The sequence below is a fragment of the Daucus carota genome, chromosome 4, assembly GCF_001625215.2.
Source record: "Daucus carota subsp. sativus chromosome 4, DH1 v3.0, whole genome shotgun sequence".
NCBI classification, from domain to species: domain Eukaryota; kingdom Viridiplantae; phylum Streptophyta; class Magnoliopsida; order Apiales; family Apiaceae; genus Daucus; species Daucus carota.
In genome coordinates, this window is record NC_030384.2 from 34620250 (window position 1) to 34643999 (window position 23750).

The window sequence follows — 23750 nt, forward strand, 5'->3', positions numbered from 1 at the left end:
TTATTAAAAATAAGATGCGTTTTTATATTTGAAACAAAAAGAAAATCACACTGTACTCTAGACTTGCAAGTTTCGATCGTAACGTGAAAGTTTTTTAATATAAATACCCGAATGTCCCAAATAATCTACTACCCTCCCTCTCCTCTCTCTCGCTAACCCTCTCCCGAATCTCTCAAATCTCCCAATTCGAAATCGAAACGCGCACAAATACATGGCAGTATAATCCACTATCACTCAATCCGTAGAAACCGACGATATAAATGTGTCGTTAGGGCTAGACTCACCGAAAATAGATACATATATGCGTAATTAAGTAACAATCTTTAATTTTTTCTGGAAGTTTACGAGGAGAGAGAGGAAGTATGGCGGAGCTGGGGCAAGAGACGGTGAAATTATCGACGCTCGTGAAACGAACGGCGGAGGAATCGTTCGTTTCGTTGACGGAATTAGTGGGGAAATGCAAGGAAACGGAGCTTTCGGATTCCGAAAAGAAGATTAGTCTGTTGAAATATGTTGTCAAGACTCAACAGCGTCTGCTCCGGCTTAATGTGCTTGCCAAGTGGTGCCAACAGGTCGGATTTTTTTGAAACAACTGATTTTTTTAAGTGTTTTTGTATTTATTAGTTCTTTGTGTTGAATGGGTATATGTTTGCGTATCAGGAAGGGATCGCTAGAGTTTTAGGCTGTATAGGTAATGCGGAATCGGCAACTATTGATAGCAAAATAACAGAATATATAAGTATAGTATAAGTGATAGGTTTGTTAAATGAGAAACTACGAACTAGGTGAACGATATATGTGTGTTTAGCTAATTTTTATTTACATACTGTAGTGTATATTTCATTTCAAATTGTGTTAGGAAATGTGATGTGAATCTTGTTTGGTTTTGTAGTTCATGTCTAAGCTTGTAATAGAACTTTGACAATATATTTATATTTATATAGGGTGCGGGCGGGCGGGCGCGCGCGCGCGAACACCCTTAAATTAAAAATAAATACCAGAAACTAAAATAAAAAATCTTTTAAATTACATTGAAATGTAGTATATATGGTAAGCAAATTGATCATTGCGAGATGAAGAAAAAATACAATAAAATCTGATTTCAAAAGTTAGAGAGAGAATGAGAGAGAAGTGAGAAATAGAAGGAAGTGAATATGATATTCAGTGATAATATGTTAAGAGCACCTAGATGCTCTTTAAAAGAGAGGAGAGAGATGAAGCTCTTAGATTTTTAAAGAGCCACTAGGAGCCCATTGGAGCTCTAAGTTTTCACATCCTCTTTAAATTTAGAGTTAAGGGCTTGTTTGAAGAGCCCATTGGAGATGCTCTTAGTATTATAGAGTAAAAACTGTAACTTTCCTATAATATTTAATTGGCTGCAATTTGGAATTTAATGCCAACACTTCGGTTGCTGTAAAGATTTATATGATATATATATAGAATCTAAATTGACTATAGTTTAACACGTGATTATAAAAGAATTTTGCCGCTTTAAAATATATGAGTTTAATGCACAGTAAGAAATGTATTGGGTCAGGTTCTGCAAGAACATACTAATACGGCTATAATTAATATCAATGTTAAGTTTTTAATTTTGTTTGTTTGTTTGCGAAGTAGTTCTTAGCTTCCTTACATTTTAATATTGATATTTGATTTATGAACTGAGCAAGCGCATTTTTCGGGGGTATTGTGCTTGTAATTATGATCCTTACATAAGAAATGGTAAGTGGTCTTGTTTGTATATATCAAAATAATCCAAGAAAAGTACATTGCCTGACAGAATAAGGTATGTGTGGAGAAAATATCCACCTCTTTAGTGTCCACTAATCTCTTCGGAAGAGTGCTAACGTGCCAACTGGTAAGCAATATGGACCGAATAGTAGGGGACCGACTCCCAGTACTGTACATGCTTTTCGGTTTGAGTTCCCACGTCCTAGGAACATAGGAGTATGCTGTTGAGTCGCAACAAAGAATATATATGATATTAATATTCGACTGAAGAAGAACTGAAATATATATGATCTTATCAGTTTGACCTCACACATTCTTCCAATCATGGTTGATCAAGATATAGATAAAAAAGGCTGGCATCCAGTACTGTAGAATTCTGACTCGTCTGCTCTAGTGGTATATTATTATAAATGTTCTGCCATTGTTCATGCAGGTTTCATTGATACAATATAGTCAACAACTTGCATCAACTCTTTCAAGCCACGATACATGTTTCACCCAAGCAGCAGATTCATTATTTTTCATGCATGAAGGGCTACAACAAGCACGAGCTCCGATCTATGATGTTCCATCTACTATTGAAATTTTTCTGACAGGGAGTTACCAGCGTTTACCAAAATGCGTAGAAGATGTAGGACTTCAGAGTATATTAACCGATAATCAGCAGAAGCCTGCTTTAAAGAAGTTAGACACACTTGTTAGGTCCAAATTACTTGAAGTCTCACTTCCGAAAGAAATATCTGAAGTCAAAGTTTCGGATGGCACTGCATTGGTTTGTGTGGATGGTGAATTCAAGGTTCTTGTGACGCTTGGTTACCGGGGTCACCTGTCAATGTGGAGAATATTACATATGGAGCTGCTTGTCGGTGAAAGTAGTGGTCCGGTTAAGCTAGAAGAAGTTCGAAGGCATATTCTTGGAGATGATTTGGAGCGTAGAATGGCTGCTGCAGATAATCCTTTTGTAACATTATATTCCGTCCTTCATGAACTCTGTGTTGTTCTCGTGATGGACACTGTCACAAGACAAGTACAAGCACTCAGGCAAGGCAGATGGAAGGATGTAATCCGGTTTGAGCTGATATCTGATAGTAACCTTGGGAAAGGTGGGAAATCTGTGTCACAAACGAGTCAAGATGGAGAAACTGATTCAAATGTCCTACGGACTCCTGGACTGAAAATCATTTACTGGTTAGATCTTGATAAGAACCCAGGTGCACCCGATGTGGGATCATCTCCATTTATAATAATTGAACCAGGGCCTGATCTACAAATAAAGTGTCTTCATAGCTCATTTGTTGTCGATCCTCTTACGGACAAAGAGGCAGAACTTTCCCTCGATCAGAGTTGCATTGACGTTGAGAAGTTACTGCTAAGAGCTATCTGCTGTAATAGGTATACTCGCCTGCTTGAAATATATAAAGAGCTAGGAAGCAATGATCTTATATGCCGAGCTGCAGATGACGTGCTCCTCTGTTCCCAAGAGGATGAACCTGATGCTGGCGACAAACAGGTTTGTAAAAAGAGAAAGAATACCTTGATAATAGTTTCTTAAATTTTTTCTTTTGAAAGCCGAATGAGTGTGGTTTGGGCTCGGTTATTATGTCAACAGCCTGTAACCTGACCCGAAATCCGAACGGGTCCACATCTGCACACACACACACATGTATATATATGTGTGTGTGTATATCTATGTCTATATATATAAACAATATTATTTATTTTTTACTTTGATTTGATCTGATAAACATACTTAGTACAAATGATTGCTTTCCCTACTACCATGAAATTTGATAGCATAAGTTTTTAAAGTAAATAACTAGCGATGACCAATGTCTGTGTTGTTTGATTGATTTGATCAAATATGAAATACATCAATTTTAAATACAGCATGGACATTATATGTTATGTATGTATCACATTTGATAAGGATAATGTATTAAAATATAATATCAACTCTTCGATTTGGTAAGACCTGACAATTCGGGTTTACTGTTTCAGGTTTCAGTCAGGTTCAGTTTGTGTTTGGTTTCGCTTAACTATAACTCCTGTTACCTTTTCTAACTCCCTGACTACCTTGAATCATGATCTATATAGTTTTGTAGCTCATTGCATGTTTATGTATTTGATCCTACATTTGTATATTATAAAATGGCATATTTACACATGATCACTTCTATTTCTATGTTTTTTCATGATTTCATATCAGATGCATTGCCATTATAAGATGTCACATATTGAAAAAATTTCATTTTGTGTCATTAGAAATTAGAAGGTTGTTATTTGTATTTTCTTGCATTTAGTATTTAAACATTTTCTTTCAGTGACTTTTTGAAGTTGTCTCTTCCTATAATTTGTCCGAGTATTTAATGGACCTCTCTTGTGTTAAATACTTTCTACAGAAGGATGATCAATTCAATGCCAAAGGGCAGGAAGTTTTACGTGTTCGTGCCTATGGTTCGTCATATTTCACTCTTCGTATAAATATAAGGTTTGCCTTTTTTTTTCCTATGTAGAAGTAGACGTATAATTTTAATACAAGGCTACCTACCTATGTTTCTTAAGCTAGCTTGTTACTGATTGCCTGTGTATAAATGAACGATGGATTTATAGATTTGCGAATGTGGAATATCTCACTGTCAAGAAGCTCAAGCTTGCCTGTTAAAGTAATATGAAAATGGAATTAGAAGGCAAGCACAAGGTTTATTATCTTACATACGACTAGAATTATGATTTATAATTAAAACCTGAAGAAGCTTGACTGTTCATCTGTTTATTATCCATATTAAAATGTCAATTGTCTGGTTTTTTTTCTGCTAATGTGCTAGAGATTGGATGGCAAATAACACTGCAGATGACTGTTGTACTTGATAATTAACGGGCTGAATAGGAATACTAAAAGAAATACTGATATGAACAACTGCAATTACAACTGAAATGCAAATTACAATTGAACTTACTACTTTCGAGATGTAGCCTCTCCCTGATCTCACTTACTCAATAGCTAATCGATAATCCAAAACCCTAGCAGCTGCCCCCTTTTTCTATCCCTTTGCCAAAAGACAAACACACCCCTTCACTTCTGGTGATCAGACTTCTTTGCCCTTACTCGGGTTCTGGCATATGTGACTAGGCCCGGCCCACTAGAATGTTGGGCTACAGCATTACCCCCGGCCCAAAATTTCACCTTGTCCTCAAGGTGGAAGTCAGGAAAACGCAGTGCCATTGCAGAAGATTCTTCCCAAGTTGCCTCCCAAGTGGGGGAGTCTTTCCATTTGATGAGCACTGCAGCCGCTTTGGGGTCCCCTGCCTCCAGAAAACGAACATCCAGTACTTGTTCTGGTTCTGCTATGAATACCAACTCAGCAGTAATATGTGAGGGAATGGTGGAAATGACCGAAGCAGTGCCCACTGCCTTTTTGAGCTGAGATATGTGGAATACATTATGGATCCTTGCAGTGGGGGGTAAGTCAAGGCGGTAAGCGACCTTGCCAACTCGGGCGAGGACCTTAAAGGGCCCGTAGAAACGAGGGGAGAGTTTCTCATTAGGACGTCTGGACAGGGATACTTGTCGATATGGTTGGAGCTTTAAATAGACCATATCACCCTCCTCAAACTCAAGATGACGTCTGTGCCGGTTCTCATACATTTTCATTTGCTGCTGAGCCTTCTCCAGATTACTTTTCAACTCAGCCAGCAAGGCATCTCGACGGGCCAATTGTTCTTCGAGGGAGCCCACAGCAGTGCTACCAGTGTTGAATCTGACCAGTTGGGGAGGAGGCCTCCCATAAACAATTTCAAATGGCGAATATTTGGTAGAAGAATGGGTGGAGGTATTATACCAGTATTCCGCCCAAGGCAGCCATTTCGCCCAGTCTCGTGGCTTGCCACAGATAAAACAACGCAGATACCCCTCCAACGTTTTGTTAACCACCTCTGTTTGACCATTGGACTGCGGGTGGTAGGCAGTACTACGGTGCAGCGCAGTTCCTTGCACCCGAAACAACTCACGCCAGAACAGACTAAGGAAGATACGATCCCGGTCAGAGACTATAGTGCAGGGAAATCCGTGGAGTCGGACAACTTCCTTGATAAAAAGTTGAGCCACTGTTGGAGCTGTAAAAGGGTGAGATAACCCCAGGAAATGAGCGTATTTAGACAGTCGGTCCACCACGACCAATATGGTGTCGACACCCCCGGATTTAGGCAACCCTTCCACGAAATCAATAGAGATGTCATCCCAAATACGCATAGGTATGGGTAACGGCTGCAGAAGCCCAGCTGGCAGGAGGGCAGAATGTTTCTGCTGCTGACAAGTGGCACATTCTTTGACATATGTGGCTACTCTCTTTCTCATTCCTTCCCAAAACCACTCCCTTCGCAATCGCTGGTAAGTTTTGTTGTCCCCCGAGTGCCCCCCAATAGGAGAGTCGTGATACTCGTGTAAGAGACGAGGGATCAACTCAGAGTCTGGGGACACCACAATACGCCCTTTATAACACACCACACCGTGGTGCAGCTCATACCCCTTCAACCCAACGTCTCCTTGAGCAATCCTCGCAGCCATTTTCTGGAGGTTCGGGTCAGTTTTCAATTTCTGGTGAATATCAGACCATGCAATTCCACCCGTAGCAATCAATGTACTTAACTCCGAGTTTGTTGGTCCCATTCTTGAGAGTGCGTCGGCCACTTTGTTAGTGATGCCCGGCTTGTATTCTATCCGAAACTGATAACCAAACAACTTACTCACCCACCTCTGGTAATCCATTCCCACTTCCCTCTGTTCGAGTAAGAACTTCAAACTACGCTGATCCGTGCGTATTACAAACAAATGGCCAAGTAAATAGGGACGCCATTTCTGCACGGCAAGCACGATAGCCATTAATTCCTTTTCGTAGATCGATTTCAGCCGAGCTCTTTCTCCCAAAACCTTACTGTAGTATGCAATCGGATGATCAGTTTGTAAGAGGACAGCTCCCAGTCCATAACCCGAGGCGTCAGTCTCAATTATAAATGGCAGACTGAAATCAGGCATTGCCAAAACAGGGGCGGTGACTAACGCTTGTTTGAGGGATGTAAAAGCTTCCGTTGCCTCGGCACTCCACCCAAAACTATCCTTCTTCAATTGCTCAGTGAGTGGAAACGCAATGTTGGCATAATTGCGGATAAATTTTCTGTAGTAACCGGACAATCCCAGGAACCCACGCAACTCCCTGATGTTCTGGGGTACCTGCCATTCCACCACAGCCTTAACTTTATCAGGCTCGACTGCTACCCCTTGGGCAGATATCAGATGACCTAAATAAGCAACCTGAGGGCTCCCAAACTCACATTTCTTTTGATTCACATACAACTGGTGCAATTTCAACAGTCCAAACACTGTCTCCACATGTTGAACATGCTCCTCCGCTGTGGCACTATATATGAGAATGTCGTCGAAGAAAACAAGAACAAATCGACGCAGGAAGGGGCGGAAAACCTCATTCATGATGGCTTGAAAGGTGGCGGGAGCGTTTGTCAAGCCAAACGGCATGACGAGAAATTCGTAATGGCCTTCATGTGTTCGGAAGGCCGTTTTTTGTACATCTTCACTTCGAACCCGCACTTGATGATACCCGGACTTAAGGTCCAATTTCGTGAACACCCTTGCCCCGTGAAGTTCATCTAGTAATTCATCGATCACCGGTATGGGATATTTATTCGGAACAGTGGCTTTATTCAGGGCTCGGTAATCGACGCAGAACCTCCATGAGCCGTCCTTCTTTTTAACAAGGAGCACCGGGCTGGAAAAAGGGCTGTTGGAGGGCTGGATAATACCAGCTGCAAGCATGTCATGGATCAATCGCTCAATCTCCTCTTTTTGAGCCTGAGGGTAGCGATACGGTCGCACATTGACTGGGTCAGACCCTTCCTTTAACACAATGCCATGATCCTGATGCCTCATGGGTGGCAGCCCGGATGGCAGATGAAAAATCTCCCCATATTGATCGACTACTGGCTGTAAGAAGGCGGGAACCCCTTTCTGTTTTGGAACCTCCTCCACTCCCAAGTGATTAAACTCGACCAAGTAACCATTCCCCTGTTTTCGGAGTGTCTTGAACATTGCTTTTAAAGAGATTCCAGACCGACCTAAGGATGCATCCCCCTTCAAAGTCACCGTCTCAGACCCCATTTTGAAGCTAATGGTTTGAGACTTCCAATTAGCTGACATCGTGCCCAATTTCTCAAGCCACTGCAACCCCAAAATTATGTCCGAATTACCCAAGGTAATGGGAAGATAGTCCTCAATAATAGTGAGACCCTGCAATAGTAAGACAACGGATTTGCATTCACCCTTGCTTTGTACCGTTTCACCCGTCCCCAAGGATACTCCGAAACACTTTGAAGACTTACACTCCAGGCCCAGCTCTTGCATAGCACGCACAGCAATGAAATTGTGCGTAGCACCCGGGTCGATCATCACGATCACCGGAACCCCATTAATTTCACCTCGAAGCTTAAATGTTTTGGGACTCGTCAACCCTACCACCGAATTTAACGAAATTTCTGGCTGCAGCTCCTCCTCCCCAATCGGTTCTCCCTCGTTTTTAAACTCTTCCATCCCCGAGGTGTCATCCAGACCCCCATCTTCATTAGCCAGCAACACACTCAACTCCTTACGATGGCATTTATGTCCCACATTCCACTTTCCATCACAACGAAAGCACAGGCCCTTGGCCCTTTTATCTTGAAGTTCCTTATCACTCAACCGGCGTACCTCACCTGTTTGTTTGTGGAATGGGGCTGGGCTGCTAACTGAAGCACTGTAACTTGAGAGCGAGTTGGGCGAGGATGTCGTGCTGGAATTGTGAGAGCGGGGTGATGATGCTGCAGTACCGCCCCAACTCGCACTAGTGGGCTTAATTACCTGGCTTAAACTAGCCTTAAATTCGCTCCGCGACTTGCCACAACGAAGTTTCTCTTCGACCATATGTGCGAGTTCCATCGCATGGTCCACTGTCAACGGTCCCAACAACCGTACCTCAGCTCTTATATCCTCGCGGAGCCCATTCAGAAACTGTCCCAGTGATAATTCTTCCGACACATTGTCCAGGGGTGCGAGCAATTCAATAAACCTGAGTCGATAATCTGACACTGACCCCCCTTGGCGATGAGCAAGCCACTGTTCCTGGAGGGATCCAGCTGTTTGAGAACGGAATTGACGGCGTAGCAGGGTTTTGACCTGGTCCCAGCGTTCAATGGGCCGGCGGCGATGCTCCCATTGAAACCAGAGAAGTGCTTGTCCATCCAAAGCTACCACCGTAGCCTCCACCTTTTCCTCCTCAGTCAAACCGTAAAACTTAAAGAACCTCTCCGCCCGGAGTATCCACCCGTCTGGGTTATTTCCATCAAATAAGGGTAGGTCCAGCTTCTTCTGTCTCCAAGCCTGTCTACCAGCTCCACCCATAGGAAAATCCCTGCCTACCCCGGGTCCCCCACCGGACCCTGTACCGGCACCACCTCCAACCCCAGATGCAAAACCCGACCCAGATGGACTTCCCGTACCCATAGGACCTTTGTTGCTACTACCAACCCCAAACACGGCGCCCATGTCGCCCTGAGCACTACCAAACTCCCCCGCCTTCGCTGAAGCCTGCTGGAGGGTGGAGAGAGTAGATCTGATGTCCGATTGAAAACGGAGTTGTTCATCTCGCATGGAGTTAATTAGAGACTCCTGCGTATCCCGGGATCTGCTTATCCGACCTTCAAGTCGAGCCACCGCCGACGCCAGCTTGTCCTCGTGTTGACGGGACACATCTTCAAAGCTGGAAACAAACCGATTGACTAGGGTTTGTTGCATGGCGGCGATTGCCCCTTTTACCGCCGCCGACACTTCAGTGGTGATTTTCTCGCGAATGGACTCAGGAATCGCCTCGAGTTGAGCCTCGATCTTGTCGATACGCTCCCTATCAGTTGGCGGTGCCATAGATCGGAAAAGGCTCTGATACCACTTTTGCTAGAGATTGGATGGCAAATAACACTGCAGATGACTGTTGTACTTGATAATTAACGGGCTGAATAGGAATACTAAAAGAAATACTGATATGAACAACTGCAATTACAACTGAAATGCAAATTACAATTGAACTTACTACTTTCGAGATGTAGCCTCTCCCTGATCTCACTTACTCAATAGCTAATCGATAATCCAAAACCCTAGCAGCTGCCCCCTTTTTCTATCCCTTTGCCAAAAGACAAACACACCCCTTCACTTCTGGTGATCAGACTTCTTTGCCCTTACTCGGGTTCTGGCATATGTGACTAGGCCCGGCCCACTAGAATGTTGGGCTACAGCATAATGGTTCTACATGCTGCAATCTTTATGAGCTTAGAATTTATAGTCCTCATTGTATAATGTAGCCCGTTATATATTTTTATGTTGGTTTCGAACAATTCCTTTTTTTCTCATTTAAAATACAAATATATCAATCCACTAATGTAAACACTTGAATCATAGTCCACCCGCCTTATAATACAAGAATGAGTTTCATTATATAAATTACAAGAATAATATGTGTCTTTGCAAGTGAAATATACTATAAAAGTAATAATCCAAAATAAATCATATCAAAGTATAGTTACTAAATTATGACTGTTACTCAGATCGGTATCTGAGTGTTCGACATGACACATATCCGAGTGTCGTATTTGGCACTCTCGAAAATTGAGGACACTACAAATTTGGATATGGATACGGGGACACGGCGAATTTTAAAGTAATAATTTTATTCTATTTGATAAGAATGAATAAGATGTATATTCTTTATCATTTATCTTTAAATATTTTGAGAAAAATATTCATATAGTTAATTTTTGTGCTAAGTACATCTAATTGATATTTAAAATTAATAAATTTACAATTATTTATACGTAAGCATACTTCCGAAGAACAGCTGGCTACAATTATTGAGTAATATAATGATTGTGGACCAATAAAAGTCCAGATACATTATACTCAATGTATATGGTGTTGTCGTTTCTTTTCCCCTTCTCCTATCGTCTTTTTCATTTTCACTTCCCCTTTTCACCACTTCCAATTTCTCTAACATCTCTTCTTCTGTAATCTCTCTGTAAAACATGAATAATCGCTGGCGACCTTCGATTTTGATTTCTCCGGTACCCATTCACTTTCCTGATGATGACACAGACATGTCAGGCTTTCATGGACGAATCCGCCCCATATCTCGCGTTGTTTCCCATGTCGTATCGTGTCGACATGGATACGGAATTGAAATAGGTTCGACCGGCAAGGAAGCCGGCGGAACAGGCGAGTCGGAGTAACATAGTTGATATCTGCTTTTCTTCCTTTGAATAGAAGAAATTTAATAGGTCTTACTTAGACATGGGATTTTGAGGTTTTCTTACAGTGTTCAATACTTCAATCCATGTTTGTAGGCTTTAACCCTATTCCTTGACCTTATGTATGCATGTATACATGAACTTATTATTACAGACAACTCTGTCGATAGTTATGTACTGTTTAAGTGGTGGCAGTAATATTTTGGCCGGGATAGGTGGTATTGTAAGTATGATGTTTAATTATACATTAAAGCTAGTGGGTGACATGTTAAAAGCTTACAAGCAGAAATAAGTTTACTATGTGTATATTATTTCTTGCATGACTTGGCTCCTGGTTGATGCAAAATAAAATTGAATATGAAGCTGGTTAAGAAGTGCAAGGAAACTCAACTAACTATTAATAAATACTGTATACTTCCGTTATCCCTTGCACATATTTTCTGTAGATTAAGGATGTGTCTACTGTATATCGCACTCAAATTACTCTTTGTTATAGAATATATAGTGTTCCAAGTTTTTGTGGAGCCTTCTTGGATAATATTGAGTGGAGCCTTGGTTCGGATAATATTGGGTCTAGTGGTCTTGTTATTTCTTCAGCTGACACATCATAAATAAATATAAACATTTTTTCTGAATTCCAGGAGTGGACGCTTTCTTCTTCATTCATCCGGCAATATGCTTGCATCGTCAACTTTGTCTGATTTTGAAGAATCCTTAAATAATGGTACAATGACTGCAGCCAATGTTTTTGTAAGCTTGAAATCTAGAAGTATACTTCATCTTTTTGCCTGTATTGGCAGGTTCTTGGGTCTTCAGGTAATATATGTTGCTTCCATTTCTCTTTAGGGCATGTACGTTGTATTTGTATGCGTGCGTTTGGAAAATTATAATAATTTTAATACGCTCTTATGGGTGGAGTGAAGCACCTAATAGGTACTTATTCCAATGCACAAGAGGAAATTTAGACTAGCCAAACACCCTCTAATAAGTCAAATTCATGGCTGACATTGGGATGTTATTATTAGATTATGAATTAAGATAAAAATAGAATATTTTTAGATGAGTACTAAGTCATAATCTTCATGTTAAAACATGTTATTTTTTGCTTAATAGGCATATCTAAACAGTGTATTCTTAGTTATCTATCCATTTTGTATCTTTTTAGGTGTATGATCAGGGGAATTCTGCCGTGAGGGTGCCAAAGAATATTTTAAGTGGTTCTACTATGTTGGTTATGGGGTTTCCAGAGTGTGGGAACTCTTATTTTTTGCTAATGCAACTTGACGAGGACTTCAAACCACTTTTTAAATTACTGGAGACTCAGCCAGATCTATTTGGAAAAGCGCAGTCGTTTGTAGACCTGAATAATGTAATTCGGATGAAAAACATTGACATGGGCATGATGCATATACTTGAAGATGATTTAAATCTTAGTCTCCATAAATCCGCAAAACTGCTGGCTCAGGTTAACAATATGGGTGCTCTTCAGACTCCTGCAAAGGGTCTGCTTTCTGAATTCAGTACCAGGGCTCCTAAGTTTGATTCTGTTCCTCCATCAAGTTTCTCTTCAGTTGTTGATGAAGTTTTTGAGCTTGAAAGAGGTTCATCAACCCCTTATTCTGTCCAGAGTCCCAACTCGATGTTTAATAATTCTCCCGCTTCTGTCGTTGGTTCTGTTACAAGAAGTTTTCATGGCATGCAAGCCGGAACATCTCCTAAATGGGAGGCAGGATCACAGATAACTGACTTACCAAAAGTAGCTAATATAAACCCCAATCACAGTAATTTACCTTATTTGTCAAGAAATTTGATGGACTTGTCACAGTCCAGCTCTGCCAGTGTGCTATCTTCTGGCCCAGGGAAGAGTGCGCCAGTAAAGAAGCTATCAGCTTCCAAGTCTGACCAAGATATACCTTCTCTTCGGTCTCCTTTTGCTGCTGAATTAGGTCCTTACAACAGAATTGACGCAGATCATATTTCATGTGGAAATCAGTCTGCTCGACTGTCTCGACAACCTGTACTTCAAACTTCTACACTAAGTGCAAAAACTAATGCATCAACTAATTCACTACCAGTCGGGACTGCAGCTGGATCTTTGTATGTTTCTGGGTCCAGATCATTGGTTACGACTACATTGTGTAAGATTCTTAATCTTTAATAAAGTTTACATATAATTTTTTTAGACTAATTGCTTTGTTAATCAAATCCCTTATTTTCCAGCTAAAGGACCTGATCCAGCTATTATTTCTAGCCCAAGTCTTGATATTGTTCCAAGGCAGGAGAAAGGACTAGGAAAGAGAACATTGTCAGATATGTTTAACTTAATTCCATCGCTCCGCTTCTCAGATGTTAGTAAAAGATCTTCTAAGAGAAGAAAGCTCACAGAGTCTTCTCTAATCCATCAGCCTTCTTCTCAGATGGTCACAACAGCGATTGGAAGAACTGATGCATATAATTATGCAGAAGTTGTAGCTGAGGCAAATAAAGGAAATTCTGCCTCAAATGTTTATGTTTCAGCACTTCTTCAGGTGGTTAGTCACTGCTCGCTTTGTATCAAGCATGCTCAACTAACTAGTCAGATGGAGGCACTTGATATCCCATATGTTGAAGAAATTGGCTTACGGACTGTATCTTCAAAGTTGTGGTTCCGACTCCCATCTTTAAGAGAAGACACATGGAGGAATATATGCTTGCGGCTTGGCCGATTGGGGAGCATGCATTGGGATGTCAAGATCAATGATAAGCACTTTAGAGACTTGTGGGATCTTCAGAGGGGAAGCAATAGTACTTCATGGGGTTCTGATGTTCGTATTGCAAATACATCTGACATAGATTCCCATATTTGTTATGATGCGGAGGGTGTTATTCTGAGTTACAACTCTGTTGAGGCTGATAGCATCAAGAAGTTAGTAGCAGATATTCAAAGGCTTTATAATTCTAGGATGTTTGCTCTTGGGATGCGGAAATTGCTTGGTGCAAGTTCAAACGAAAAGTTCGAAGACAGTGCTCAACTTTCTGATGCTACAGTGTCAGCTGGAGTAAAAAGTACTGGTGAGGTGGTTAATAAATCTTTAGAATATGTAAGGAGGTCATTTAGAATTGAAGCAGTTGGACTGATGAGCCTGTGGTTCAGTTATGGCTCCGGGGCCCTTGCTCGCTTTGTTGTGGAATGGGAATCAGGTAAAAAAGGGTGTACAATGCATGTAACTCCGGATCAACTCTGGCCACATACTAAGGTTCGTATAATTGAATAATGCACTTTGGATCCTCAGGAGGCATAACAATTTGTTGTTGCCAATTACTTGGTTGTCAGTCTGAAATTTTCATTATATACATGTCATATAGGATACACGTCTACTGTACTGCTCAATAGAATTTGTAAAATAAGAATGCCTGGGAAAATTTCTGGCGCTAAACACCTCTTATACCACATAAGCCTGCGTACCAAATTTAGTTATGCTGTAAGAAGCATGTAAATTCTATTATTATGCAAACTGACATTAGTGTAGTGGGTCTATATTATTTAACGATTCTTTCTTCATTTATTTTCTCGTTTGTATTACAGGGGTTGGGATCCAGTTCATTTGCCATTGGCTACAAGTTAATTTGGTGTAGAAATTAGTTTTGTCTAATTTGGCTGTTTCAGTACTCAAGCAGTGAATATAGTATTTGGTGCTTTGTTTATTAGTATAATGTCTAATTATATATTGCTTTGGGTTTCAAGTTTTTTATTTACATGGCTCTGAAATCTCCCCGTGCTGAATGTTATTTCATATTTTCTTCAGTTTTTAGAAGATTTTATAAACGGAGCTGAAGTTGCACCACTTTTGGATTGCATTCGTCTGACTGCAGGACCCCTTCATGCCCTCGCGGCTGCAACATGTCCTGCAAGAGCTTCTCCAGTGTCTGGGGTTCCTGGTGTTGCATCATCGAATCCCACTGTATCAAAACAGATCGGGTATAATCCATCTCAGGGACCGACCAGTTCAGGTACAAATTTTGGTCAGGTCTCATCTGGTCTAGGAGGGAATACTGGTGCTTTTACTAATCCGGGAGCCCATAGTACTCAGAACCTTCATACTGCTGCAATGTTGGCTGCTGTTGCTGCTGCTGGGCGTAGTACACCTGGCGTTGTTCCTAGTTCACTTTTACCCATCGATGTTTCTGTTGTCCTCCGTGGCCCCTACTGGATTCGAATCATATATCGCAAAAATTTTGCTGTTGATATGCGATGTTATGCTGGAGACCAAGTTTGGTTACAACCGGCAACACCACCTAAAGGAGGGCCATCAGCCGGAGGATCTCTACCATGTCCACAATTCCGCCCCTTTATCATGGAGCATGTTGCTCAAGAACTGAATGGCTTAGACCCTAATTTTCCTGGTATTCAACAAGCAGGTGACCTGGGAAATTCAAACTATTCAGGTCTAGGTCCAGGTCCACAGCTGTTGGCAAACAATGGGAACAGAGCTGGTATTCCTGGCTCCACTGAAATTTCCCATTTAGGCAACCAAGTTAATGGCCTCAGTCGTGTAGGAAATTCTCTTTCAGCATCCTCAAATTTGGCTAGTCCAGGGTTGCCTCTGTGCAGACCAACAGGTGTTCCTGCTAATGTTAGAGGTGAGCTGAATACAGCCATTATTGGACTTGGGGATGACGGAGGTTATGGTGGTGGATGGGTCCCTCTTGTTGCTTTAAAGAAAGTCCTCAGAGGTATTCTGAAATACTTGGGTGTATTGTGGCTATTTGCTCAGTTACCAGATCTGTTAAAAGAGATCCTGGGATCTATTCTTAAGGACAACGAAGGTGCATTATTAAATCTTGATCAGGAGCAGCCAGCCTTGCGTTTTTTTGTGGGGTAAGAAATTTAAACTATTCGACACTTGTAGCAGTCACTTACTGTTGATTTTTGCTTTTGGTTTCTGTTATTTGTTAACCAAATGCTGCTCATTTACCTTTCTTTCTTAGTCTCTGTTTGGTTGAAAGAATAGAATGGAAGTTTGTGCCATTTAATTAAGAAACTGATTAGTTTCATATTATGAATTAGAGCTCAAAATACAATTTTGAGAATGGCTCAATTCTGAGTTCTGATACTTGGACTAGATAGTTATTACGTGTCTGATCCTTTAACTATAATGTGGCTACTCTGACCAACTGCAAGTCCACATATGAAATGAAAATAGGATGCAAACAGACAGGCAAAAGAAAAAAAGGAGAAGAGAAAACACCTTATTTGCATAGTCTTTGACTAAATTAAGTGTAGTTGAAGCTTCCTTGTTAATCTTTGGTATGAGTTCTCAGCTAGTATACTTGTTTATAAATAAATTATGGTGTGTGTTTGTGCCGGTGTTTAAAAAAATAGGACGAAGTCTCCGTGTCCCAGTTTTTGGTCTGATACTAGGATATGTCCATAGTCTGGAACTGTCAGGAGAGGAGTGAGGAGTCCGACTAGTCATAATGGTAGCATCATTAAGGATATTATAACTAGTAGAAGTAGTACTGTAGTAGTACTAGCTCATTAGGGGTAGTCTGGTCATTTGACAAAGTAAGCCTAGACTAGTATACATACCAACTCAGTTTGTATTTCTGTTATGTTGAACATTTTATTAGAAAATGGAATTAGTTTCCACCATCCTTTTCTCTCTCTAGAATTCTGTTTAGTTTCTCTATAACTGATTTATGTGCTGTGTGTGTGCAAATCGCTCTGAATTCTCTATCTCTGTAGCTTAAATCTCCGTCTTTATCTCCGTTTCTCTGTATTCCACACCAGAATAAATAGAGTTTTCCGAAAAAACCTGCTAGTGGAGGAAGACCTCCTAGGGATAAGAGACATAGGGCTAAAGAGAGAGCCAAAAAAGGATCTTTCGTATATAATCCTGCATAATCTCGAATGTTATCAGTTCCGGTACGTAGACCAAATAATACAATGCAAGCAAAAGTTCCTAGATTCATGGAGATATAGAACAGCATATAAGTTATCATGCTTGCATATCCATCATTTGAGTCTCCAACAATTATTCCAATAATTACATATCCGATTTGACCTATGGACGAATATGCAAGCATACGTTTCATGCTTGTTTGAGTTATAGCAATAAGATTCCCCAATATCATGCTAAGAATAGCTAGGGTTTCCAGAAGAAGATGCCATTCATTTGATGAGAAATAAAAAGGAATATCGAAAATTCGAGTGGCTGAATCTAGAATTCTGTTTAGTTTCTCTATAACTGATTTATGTGCTGTGTGTGTGCAAATCGCTCTGAATTCTCTATCTCTGTAGCTTAAATCTCCGTCTTTATCTCCGTTTCTCTGTATTCTCTACCTAGAATCTGTTAATTCTCTGCATATAAACCATAAAACACCAACAATACCTTTATTTCTGCATTTCTCAACCCTAGATCCTGACAGGAACCCCCCAGCCTGGGTGAAGTAGGATATATTTATATTATCTCATATGCTTTGACACTTTTGTAGTGTCATTTGGTCTATCAGTAGGTTATATTGGCTTGTAATTATACATGTAGTCAATGTGTCTTCTTTGGATTCATCTGGTTGCTGACTTGAGGGTGCTTTATGTAGGATTGAACATTTTGCTTTCCATTTTTGCATATTTATCCCTTTCGTATGTGATGCATTTCGATTTTGTATGCTCATGATATGATAAAATGTAGCTAAGACCATTCAGTCTGTGACAACACTTGTATCACTTTTGTTCCTTGTTGCAGGGGGTATGTATTTGCTGTTAGTGTGCATAGAGTTCAACTTCTTCTCCAAGTTCTTAGTGTAAAGAGATTTCACTCACAGCAACAGCAGCAAAACCCAGCTATTGCCGAGCTAACACAGTCTGAGATTGGTGAAATATGTGACTATTTCAGCCGCCGTGTCGCATCAGAGCCTTATGACGCTTCCCGTGTTGCATCTTTTATTACTCTTCTTACATTGCCAGTTTCAGTTTTGAGAGAGTTTTTGAAGCTTATCGCATGGAAGAAGGGATTAGCTCAGGCACCAGTTGGAGAAACAGCCCCAACACAAAAGTCTCGAATTGAATTATGCCTGGAGAATCATTCAGGATTAGATATGCATGGGAACCCGGGAAATACATCTTCATCAAAGAGTAATATCCAGTACGACCGTCCTCGCAATTCTGTTGATTTTGGGTTGACCGTCGTTCTTGATCAAGCACACATGCCTCACTTAAATGCTGCTGGTGGAGCTGCTTGGTTGCCTTACTGTGTTTCCGTGAGGCTAAGATATTCATTTGGTGAAAAACCAAATGTGTCGTTTCTGGGGATGGAAGGAAGTCATGGTGGACGTGCTTGCTGGCAACGGCTTGATGACTGGGATAAGTGTGAACAACGGGTGATTCGAACTGTGGAAATGAATGGAAGTTCAACTGGGGAACTCAACCAGGGAAGGTTGAAATTAATTGCAGATAATGTGCAAAAAACACTACAGGCGTGTCTCCAAGGATTGAAAGATGGCAGTGCAAATTTTTGAAACACAGTAATCTGGTAGATGAGTCTATTGGTCGCACATAAAAATCTTTGGTAACATGTATGCCACTCCTTTGCACTGGAGGGAGGCTGCAGTTATCATAAATGATTAAATGAATAGATTTTGGATGTTTGAAAACATGTAATTACCAAGGATTTAAAACTAATACAAGAGCCTAATTACTTGGATCTTCAATCAATTTAGTAGATTGTATAGATTTTGGCCCATGTTGGCTGTTTTCCTGTGTACAGTTAACTGTTCTGTTTCTGTATAACTTAGTGATCTCATGTTTGTTTTTAGTAGAGGAAATCAGCGGTCTGCATCTTAGTCTTTAGAAGCGGATAAAGAGTTTAATTTCTCCCCCTCCACATTTAGAATCTAGTATTTTAATTTTATTTTTAGGAGCATTCACAGAGCTATCTTCATACTCATCTCAAGAACTATCATCATTCTTAAATCGTCAATAACAGCAAGAAAGATATTTGAAGTATAGAACTTTTTTCAGAAGACAACTACTTCATATCAGCTTCAACTACATCTCCCAAGAACAGGAATAAAGAAGGGTAAATATCAATTGCTAAGCACCGTAGACAATACAAAAGAATGAAAATCTTGTAAATCATCCATTGGTAACTACAGATCAAAGATGAATCGAGAGACATAGCTGATCAAGAAACCATTAGTTGCTCAACTCCTGCTAAGCTCACTATACAATGTCAAGACTAGACTCTAGAGTACAAAATTAAACCGAAAGAACTGCTACCTGCCATAACAAGTTCAATCAACAGTGAAAAATCATAATCAACGGGAGCTAAATTAATATAAAAAAACTACAGGGAACCATCCCAGCATCTAGATCAAAGTACTTCATGATCGGTGAGTTGGTTGACAGTGCTGTGACAGATAAGTGGCATCCAGTGGGCTTCAAAAATCAAAAAACCAACTCCTGGCAAGATCAATATTAAAAGTTAAGCTTCCTGCATAATCCTCTGTCAATGTTGGTAAATTTACGTCCAAACTTCAGCGGAGCAGGAGGGCATTCACTAGCAACTCCAGTGAGAAGACGTTCAGGGGTCTTAAATTGATCGAGTACTGCATGTTTAACTAATACCTCGTCTAGAGATGTCTCTTGATGGATTGTGGCATCTTGTGTCGAAACAATGACTTCCAGTAAATCATCATACAACATTTTCAATAACTTTCCTTCCTCTGAGATGGCCTCCGCATCACTTCCACAGTTTCCGTCACTAGCAACCTTCATAGAAGGACCAAAGTTAAGGCTCCGAGCAGCACTACTCCTTGGTTCTTGCAAGTATTTACTACTACGTGGAGCCAGCATAAAGTCATCAAGACCAGGTGCAAAAGGGTCAAATTCCTTAGGGGTGCAGGGGCTACCTGCATCTGGGGAACGACCAGCATTACTTTTTTGACGAGAATCAACAGCTGGCAAAGTAAGCACAGTCTTTGGTGACGTAAATTCTGAAGATAAGTTCATACCCACATTCTGCACATCAGGAGAAACAGGAATCGCTGATGGCAGTGGCTGTTCGACAATATCCTCTGATTCCATCTTAGCACAATTCCCATCCACTTTCATGACATAAACTTCCCCATCACCCAATTGAACTAAATTTCCTTCACTTCCCATAGTTTCCAATAAAAATCATATAAACGCAACTGAAATCTGTCAAACAATCAAATCAAAAGAAAAACACACATCACAAGCCAATTCAATCCTCTAACTCAATTAAACTAACACCACCCACCAAAAATCTTAAATTGCCATAAAATAGACCTATACAAATCATATCACCAAAACAAAACCCTAATTTAGCACATTTTACAAAGTTCTACAACATATTAAAAACAATGCAAACCAATCAAAACATACCCAAATATATCTTAGCCTTGATAAGCTCACAAACATAAAAGAATCTTTGTGGCAAGATATACGCAGACCTAATTAAAGACTATAAAAGATTTATAATAAAACCCCACAAACAGGTAAAGCAAACACACAGAAAAAACCAATCTCAATCAAGAAGCAGAAATCTTGAAAGACAGAATCTTTATGAAGCTCAGATAAAAAAAACATGAAGAGGGGAATTGAATTTTTGAGAAATGATGAAACTTTAGATTAAAATCAGCAAAAAAGTACCTGCGGTAGAAAACCCAAGAAGATCTGGAGAGTGGAGTGACGTAGGGCAGAAAGAATAGAGGGGGCGGGAGATGTGTAAGAAAGTAACCCTAGTTTATGAGTTTCAACTTTCACGTGTGCAGAGTGTTTCAGTTTTGTTTGTCAATAACTAAGGATGGGCATCCATCCCGCCCCGCTCGACCCCGATACGATCCCCGTCCCGTTCGGATCGGGGTTTCGGGGAATTTTTCGGAGTTGGGGTGGGGATCGGGGAAAGCTTTATAAAAAATTCGGGGATCGGGGTGGGGTCGGGGATTAGTCTCTCCCTGCCCCGATCCCGACCCCGATTGTATATATATTTAAATAATAATATATTTATATATATGTAATTATATATATATTACACTAAATAAATTATTAAAAATAGATATTTGTTATAATATTATTAAAATTAAAAATAATTTTTAGTTTTATTGATCGATTATTATTATATTGTAATATAATATATTTTAAAAGTTTAAAATTATCATTTATTTATGTTATAAATCAATTTTAATATGATTTGATGTTAAAAATATGAGATAATATCATTTTATTAGTATATTACGAGTTAGTAGTTTTTTTAATTAATAAGTATATTATATATTATAAAATTATTGTTTATTTATTAAAAAATAAAATTCCCCGAATACCCGCGGGGATCCCCGTTCTCGGTTCGGGGCGGGGATCGGGGAGGAAAAGAATCCCCGTTCGGGGTTCGGGGCGGGGTCGGGGTGGGGTATAGAATTCGGCAGGGATGAGCAAAACCGAACCAAAAACCGAAACCGAAACCATAAAAAACCGGACGAAACCGCACCGTTAAAAACCGAACCACTTAATAACCGAACCGAATAGAAACCGAACCACTAATATGGTTGCGATTTGGTTTTAAATTTTTTAAAACCGAATACAAACCAAACCGAACCGAATAAAATTAATCATATATATATATATATTTTTAAATTATGTATATTAATATATTAGTTTAGTTTTATAGACTATCTTATAATTGTCCAATATGCTATGGGGCGTTTTTCTTCTTTATCATGCTTTTCAGTGTCAGCATTTGAGTTTATATGGTCCAACAGAATGAACAGAATGAGGCAAGTGCTGCACAGGTTATTTCAGTAACCATATAGTAACCATATAATTTATTTGAGATGCTTGTGAGGTTGTGGTGCTGTGATATTGGCATCGCTCATGCATACTTTATTTTATATATTTGAATTATGTTAAATTATATCAATATTTGTATATCCATAAGACATTTAACAAATATATTAAAAAGAGTTTATATATTTGGTTTTGAAACCGAAACCGCACCATTTAAAATCGAAACCGAATTCAAAAAACCGAACCGCACCATTTGTATATGGTTTGGTTTTGGTTTTGGATTTTAGAAACCGAATTAATAAGGTTACGGTGCGGTTTTTAGTCAAAACCGCACCGAACCGCACCATGCTCATGCTTAGAATTCGGGGATCGGGGGCGGGGATAGCCGAAGAATTCTAAGATGTATTACCTTATTTGATTTACAATTTTGCTATTTTTGTCAAAAATAACAAATCCAAATATCCTTTTCTTTTAATAAATTCAAATGATATATAATATTTTTTTGTAATTTTATATTATATTTTATGTATAAATTCAAATTCATATTTATTTATATAAAAAAAGATAACACTAAATTTATTATATTTACATCATAATATGAAAATTTTAATCAATAAAATGACGGGGATTATTCAAAATTTTAAATCAAGAATATATATAAATAATAATATATATTTATCATTACGATTTTATACAATATTAAAATATAAATATAATATTTATATTGTATGTGATAATCTAAGAATTTCGGGATGATGGACACAATTTCTGAACCCATCCCGATCCTCGAAAATAATTTTTAAAACCTTCTCCGCTTTTACAATCCTCCTCTTCTCTCTCTCAAAACCCTAACCTCCCTAGCCTCCGTCAAAGATTTTTGAAGGGGCTTCCATCAGTTTTCACTGGTGGAAAGCCCCGATTCCCTTTTTTTTCCTGTTTTCTTGTTTTGAAATCTTATTTCTCATTCAATAAGTTCCCAATTTATTTGGGTTTTGTTAGTCTCTCCTTCTTGTGAGAGTTGGTTTGTTTTGTGTTTGGTGTGTTTTGATGTTTTTCATGACCGAGGTTATAGATCGGCATGATTTTCATGGGTTTGATTCAGATTTGAAGTTTATCATGGGATCACATCTATGGTCGATTGTTCAGAACACTCAGGTGAAAACCAATCAGATGGAAACAAGTGTGTATATTCAAATCATCTTCAAATCGCTCAGTTGCCTCTCCAAGAAGGAAGGATTCAACAGCGATATTTTTCAGCGTCTGTCCAATTTCGATTGTGTTTGTAGATGCCGTATGGCTTTTAATTAATGAATTGATTCCTTTTTATAAAAAAAGAAAAAAGAAAACCTTCTCCGCTTTTTGTACTCAAAAAAATCTCCGTGTTCCCGATGATCTTAAGACGTGATCAAATCAGGAGCGGGATGAATATATCTCCCTAATTATGTCACATAATTTAATTAAATATAAGATTATTAAATATAATGAATCTTTGTACATTAAATTTCATAAATTAAAACATCTCAATCAGCATTACTACCTGGCTTGGAAAATGGATGATAAAATAGTGTTTGGATTGTGAGTGAGATTGGTAATCAAATGAGAGGTATGAGAATGAGTATATAAGAAGAGTGAACCTCCAAGTAAGTTCGAGATTTCTAATATATGCCAAAAAATTATTAATCCAAGCAACAAATTTGAGATTTCGATTCTTGTTAGCTGGATTCATTTGATCATGATCATGAACATACCTTCAAGACTTTGGTGGCTACATCTCGGTGTTTAAAGCTCGGGTCCCTGGACAACACTTGCCAGCTTCCAGGATAGAAATCCCCTGTTTCTTCTCTTATCATTTTAATGGGAAGAACCCTTTAATTGGCACCTTCTAGTCTAAATGAACTTA

The 23750-nt window shown here is 39.5% G+C and overlaps 2 protein-coding genes across 4 annotated transcripts; one reads left to right on the plus strand and one right to left on the minus strand.

Annotated features, from left to right (window-relative positions):
- The first annotated feature begins 86 nt into the window (after window positions 1-86).
- Window positions 87-18870, plus strand: LOC108218565 (mediator of RNA polymerase II transcription subunit 14). The gene is made up of 8 exons (XM_017391558.2): window positions 87-572; window positions 2165-3241; window positions 4131-4219; window positions 11709-11883; window positions 12233-13205; window positions 13288-14303; window positions 14853-15925; window positions 17793-18870. The coding sequence occupies exons 1-8, from the start codon at window positions 363-365 to the stop codon at window positions 18562-18564; spliced, it is 5385 nt and encodes a 1794-aa protein (XP_017247047.1). The 5' UTR covers window positions 87-362; the 3' UTR covers window positions 18565-18870.
- A 280-nt stretch (window positions 18871-19150) lies between these two features.
- On the minus strand, window positions 19151-20878 carry LOC108216496 (uncharacterized). Of its 3 annotated transcripts, XM_017389268.2 has the most exons (3): window positions 20720-20878; window positions 20059-20245; window positions 19151-19962 (listed from the first exon to the last, which is right to left on the minus strand). In XM_017389268.2, exons 2-3 carry the CDS (start codon window positions 20207-20209, stop codon window positions 19523-19525), a joined length of 591 nt encoding a protein of 196 aa, XP_017244757.1. In that variant the 5' UTR covers window positions 20210-20245; window positions 20720-20878; the 3' UTR covers window positions 19151-19522. The 3 variants fall into 3 exon arrangements, with proteins under 3 accessions (XP_017244757.1, XP_017244755.1, XP_063947330.1); XM_017389266.2 differs by having other exon boundaries at window positions 19151-20245; XM_064091260.1 differs by lacking the exon at window positions 20720-20878 and adding an exon at window positions 20453-20701 and having other exon boundaries at window positions 19151-20245.
- Between the last annotated feature and the right edge of the window lie 2872 nt (window positions 20879-23750).

What these genes read in the sequence shown, in the direction of transcription:
- LOC108218565 (XM_017391558.2), top strand. Translation starts at nt 363, where the DNA reads ATGGCGGAGCTGGGGCAAGAGACGGTGAAATTATCGACGCTCGTGAAA. An exon ending in CTGATGCTGGCGACAAACAG is followed by an intron (nt 3,242 to 4,130) that starts GTTTGTAAAAAG and finishes TACTTTCTACAG; the next exon opens with AAGGATGATCAATTCAATGC. An exon ending in ACTCTTCGTATAAATATAAG is followed by an intron (nt 4,220 to 11,708) that starts GTTTGCCTTTTT and finishes TCTGAATTCCAG; the next exon opens with GAGTGGACGCTTTCTTCTTC.
- LOC108216496 (XM_017389266.2), bottom strand. Translation starts at nt 20,209, where the DNA reads ATGGGAAGTGAAGGAAATTTAGTTCAATTGGGTGATGGGGAAGTTTAT.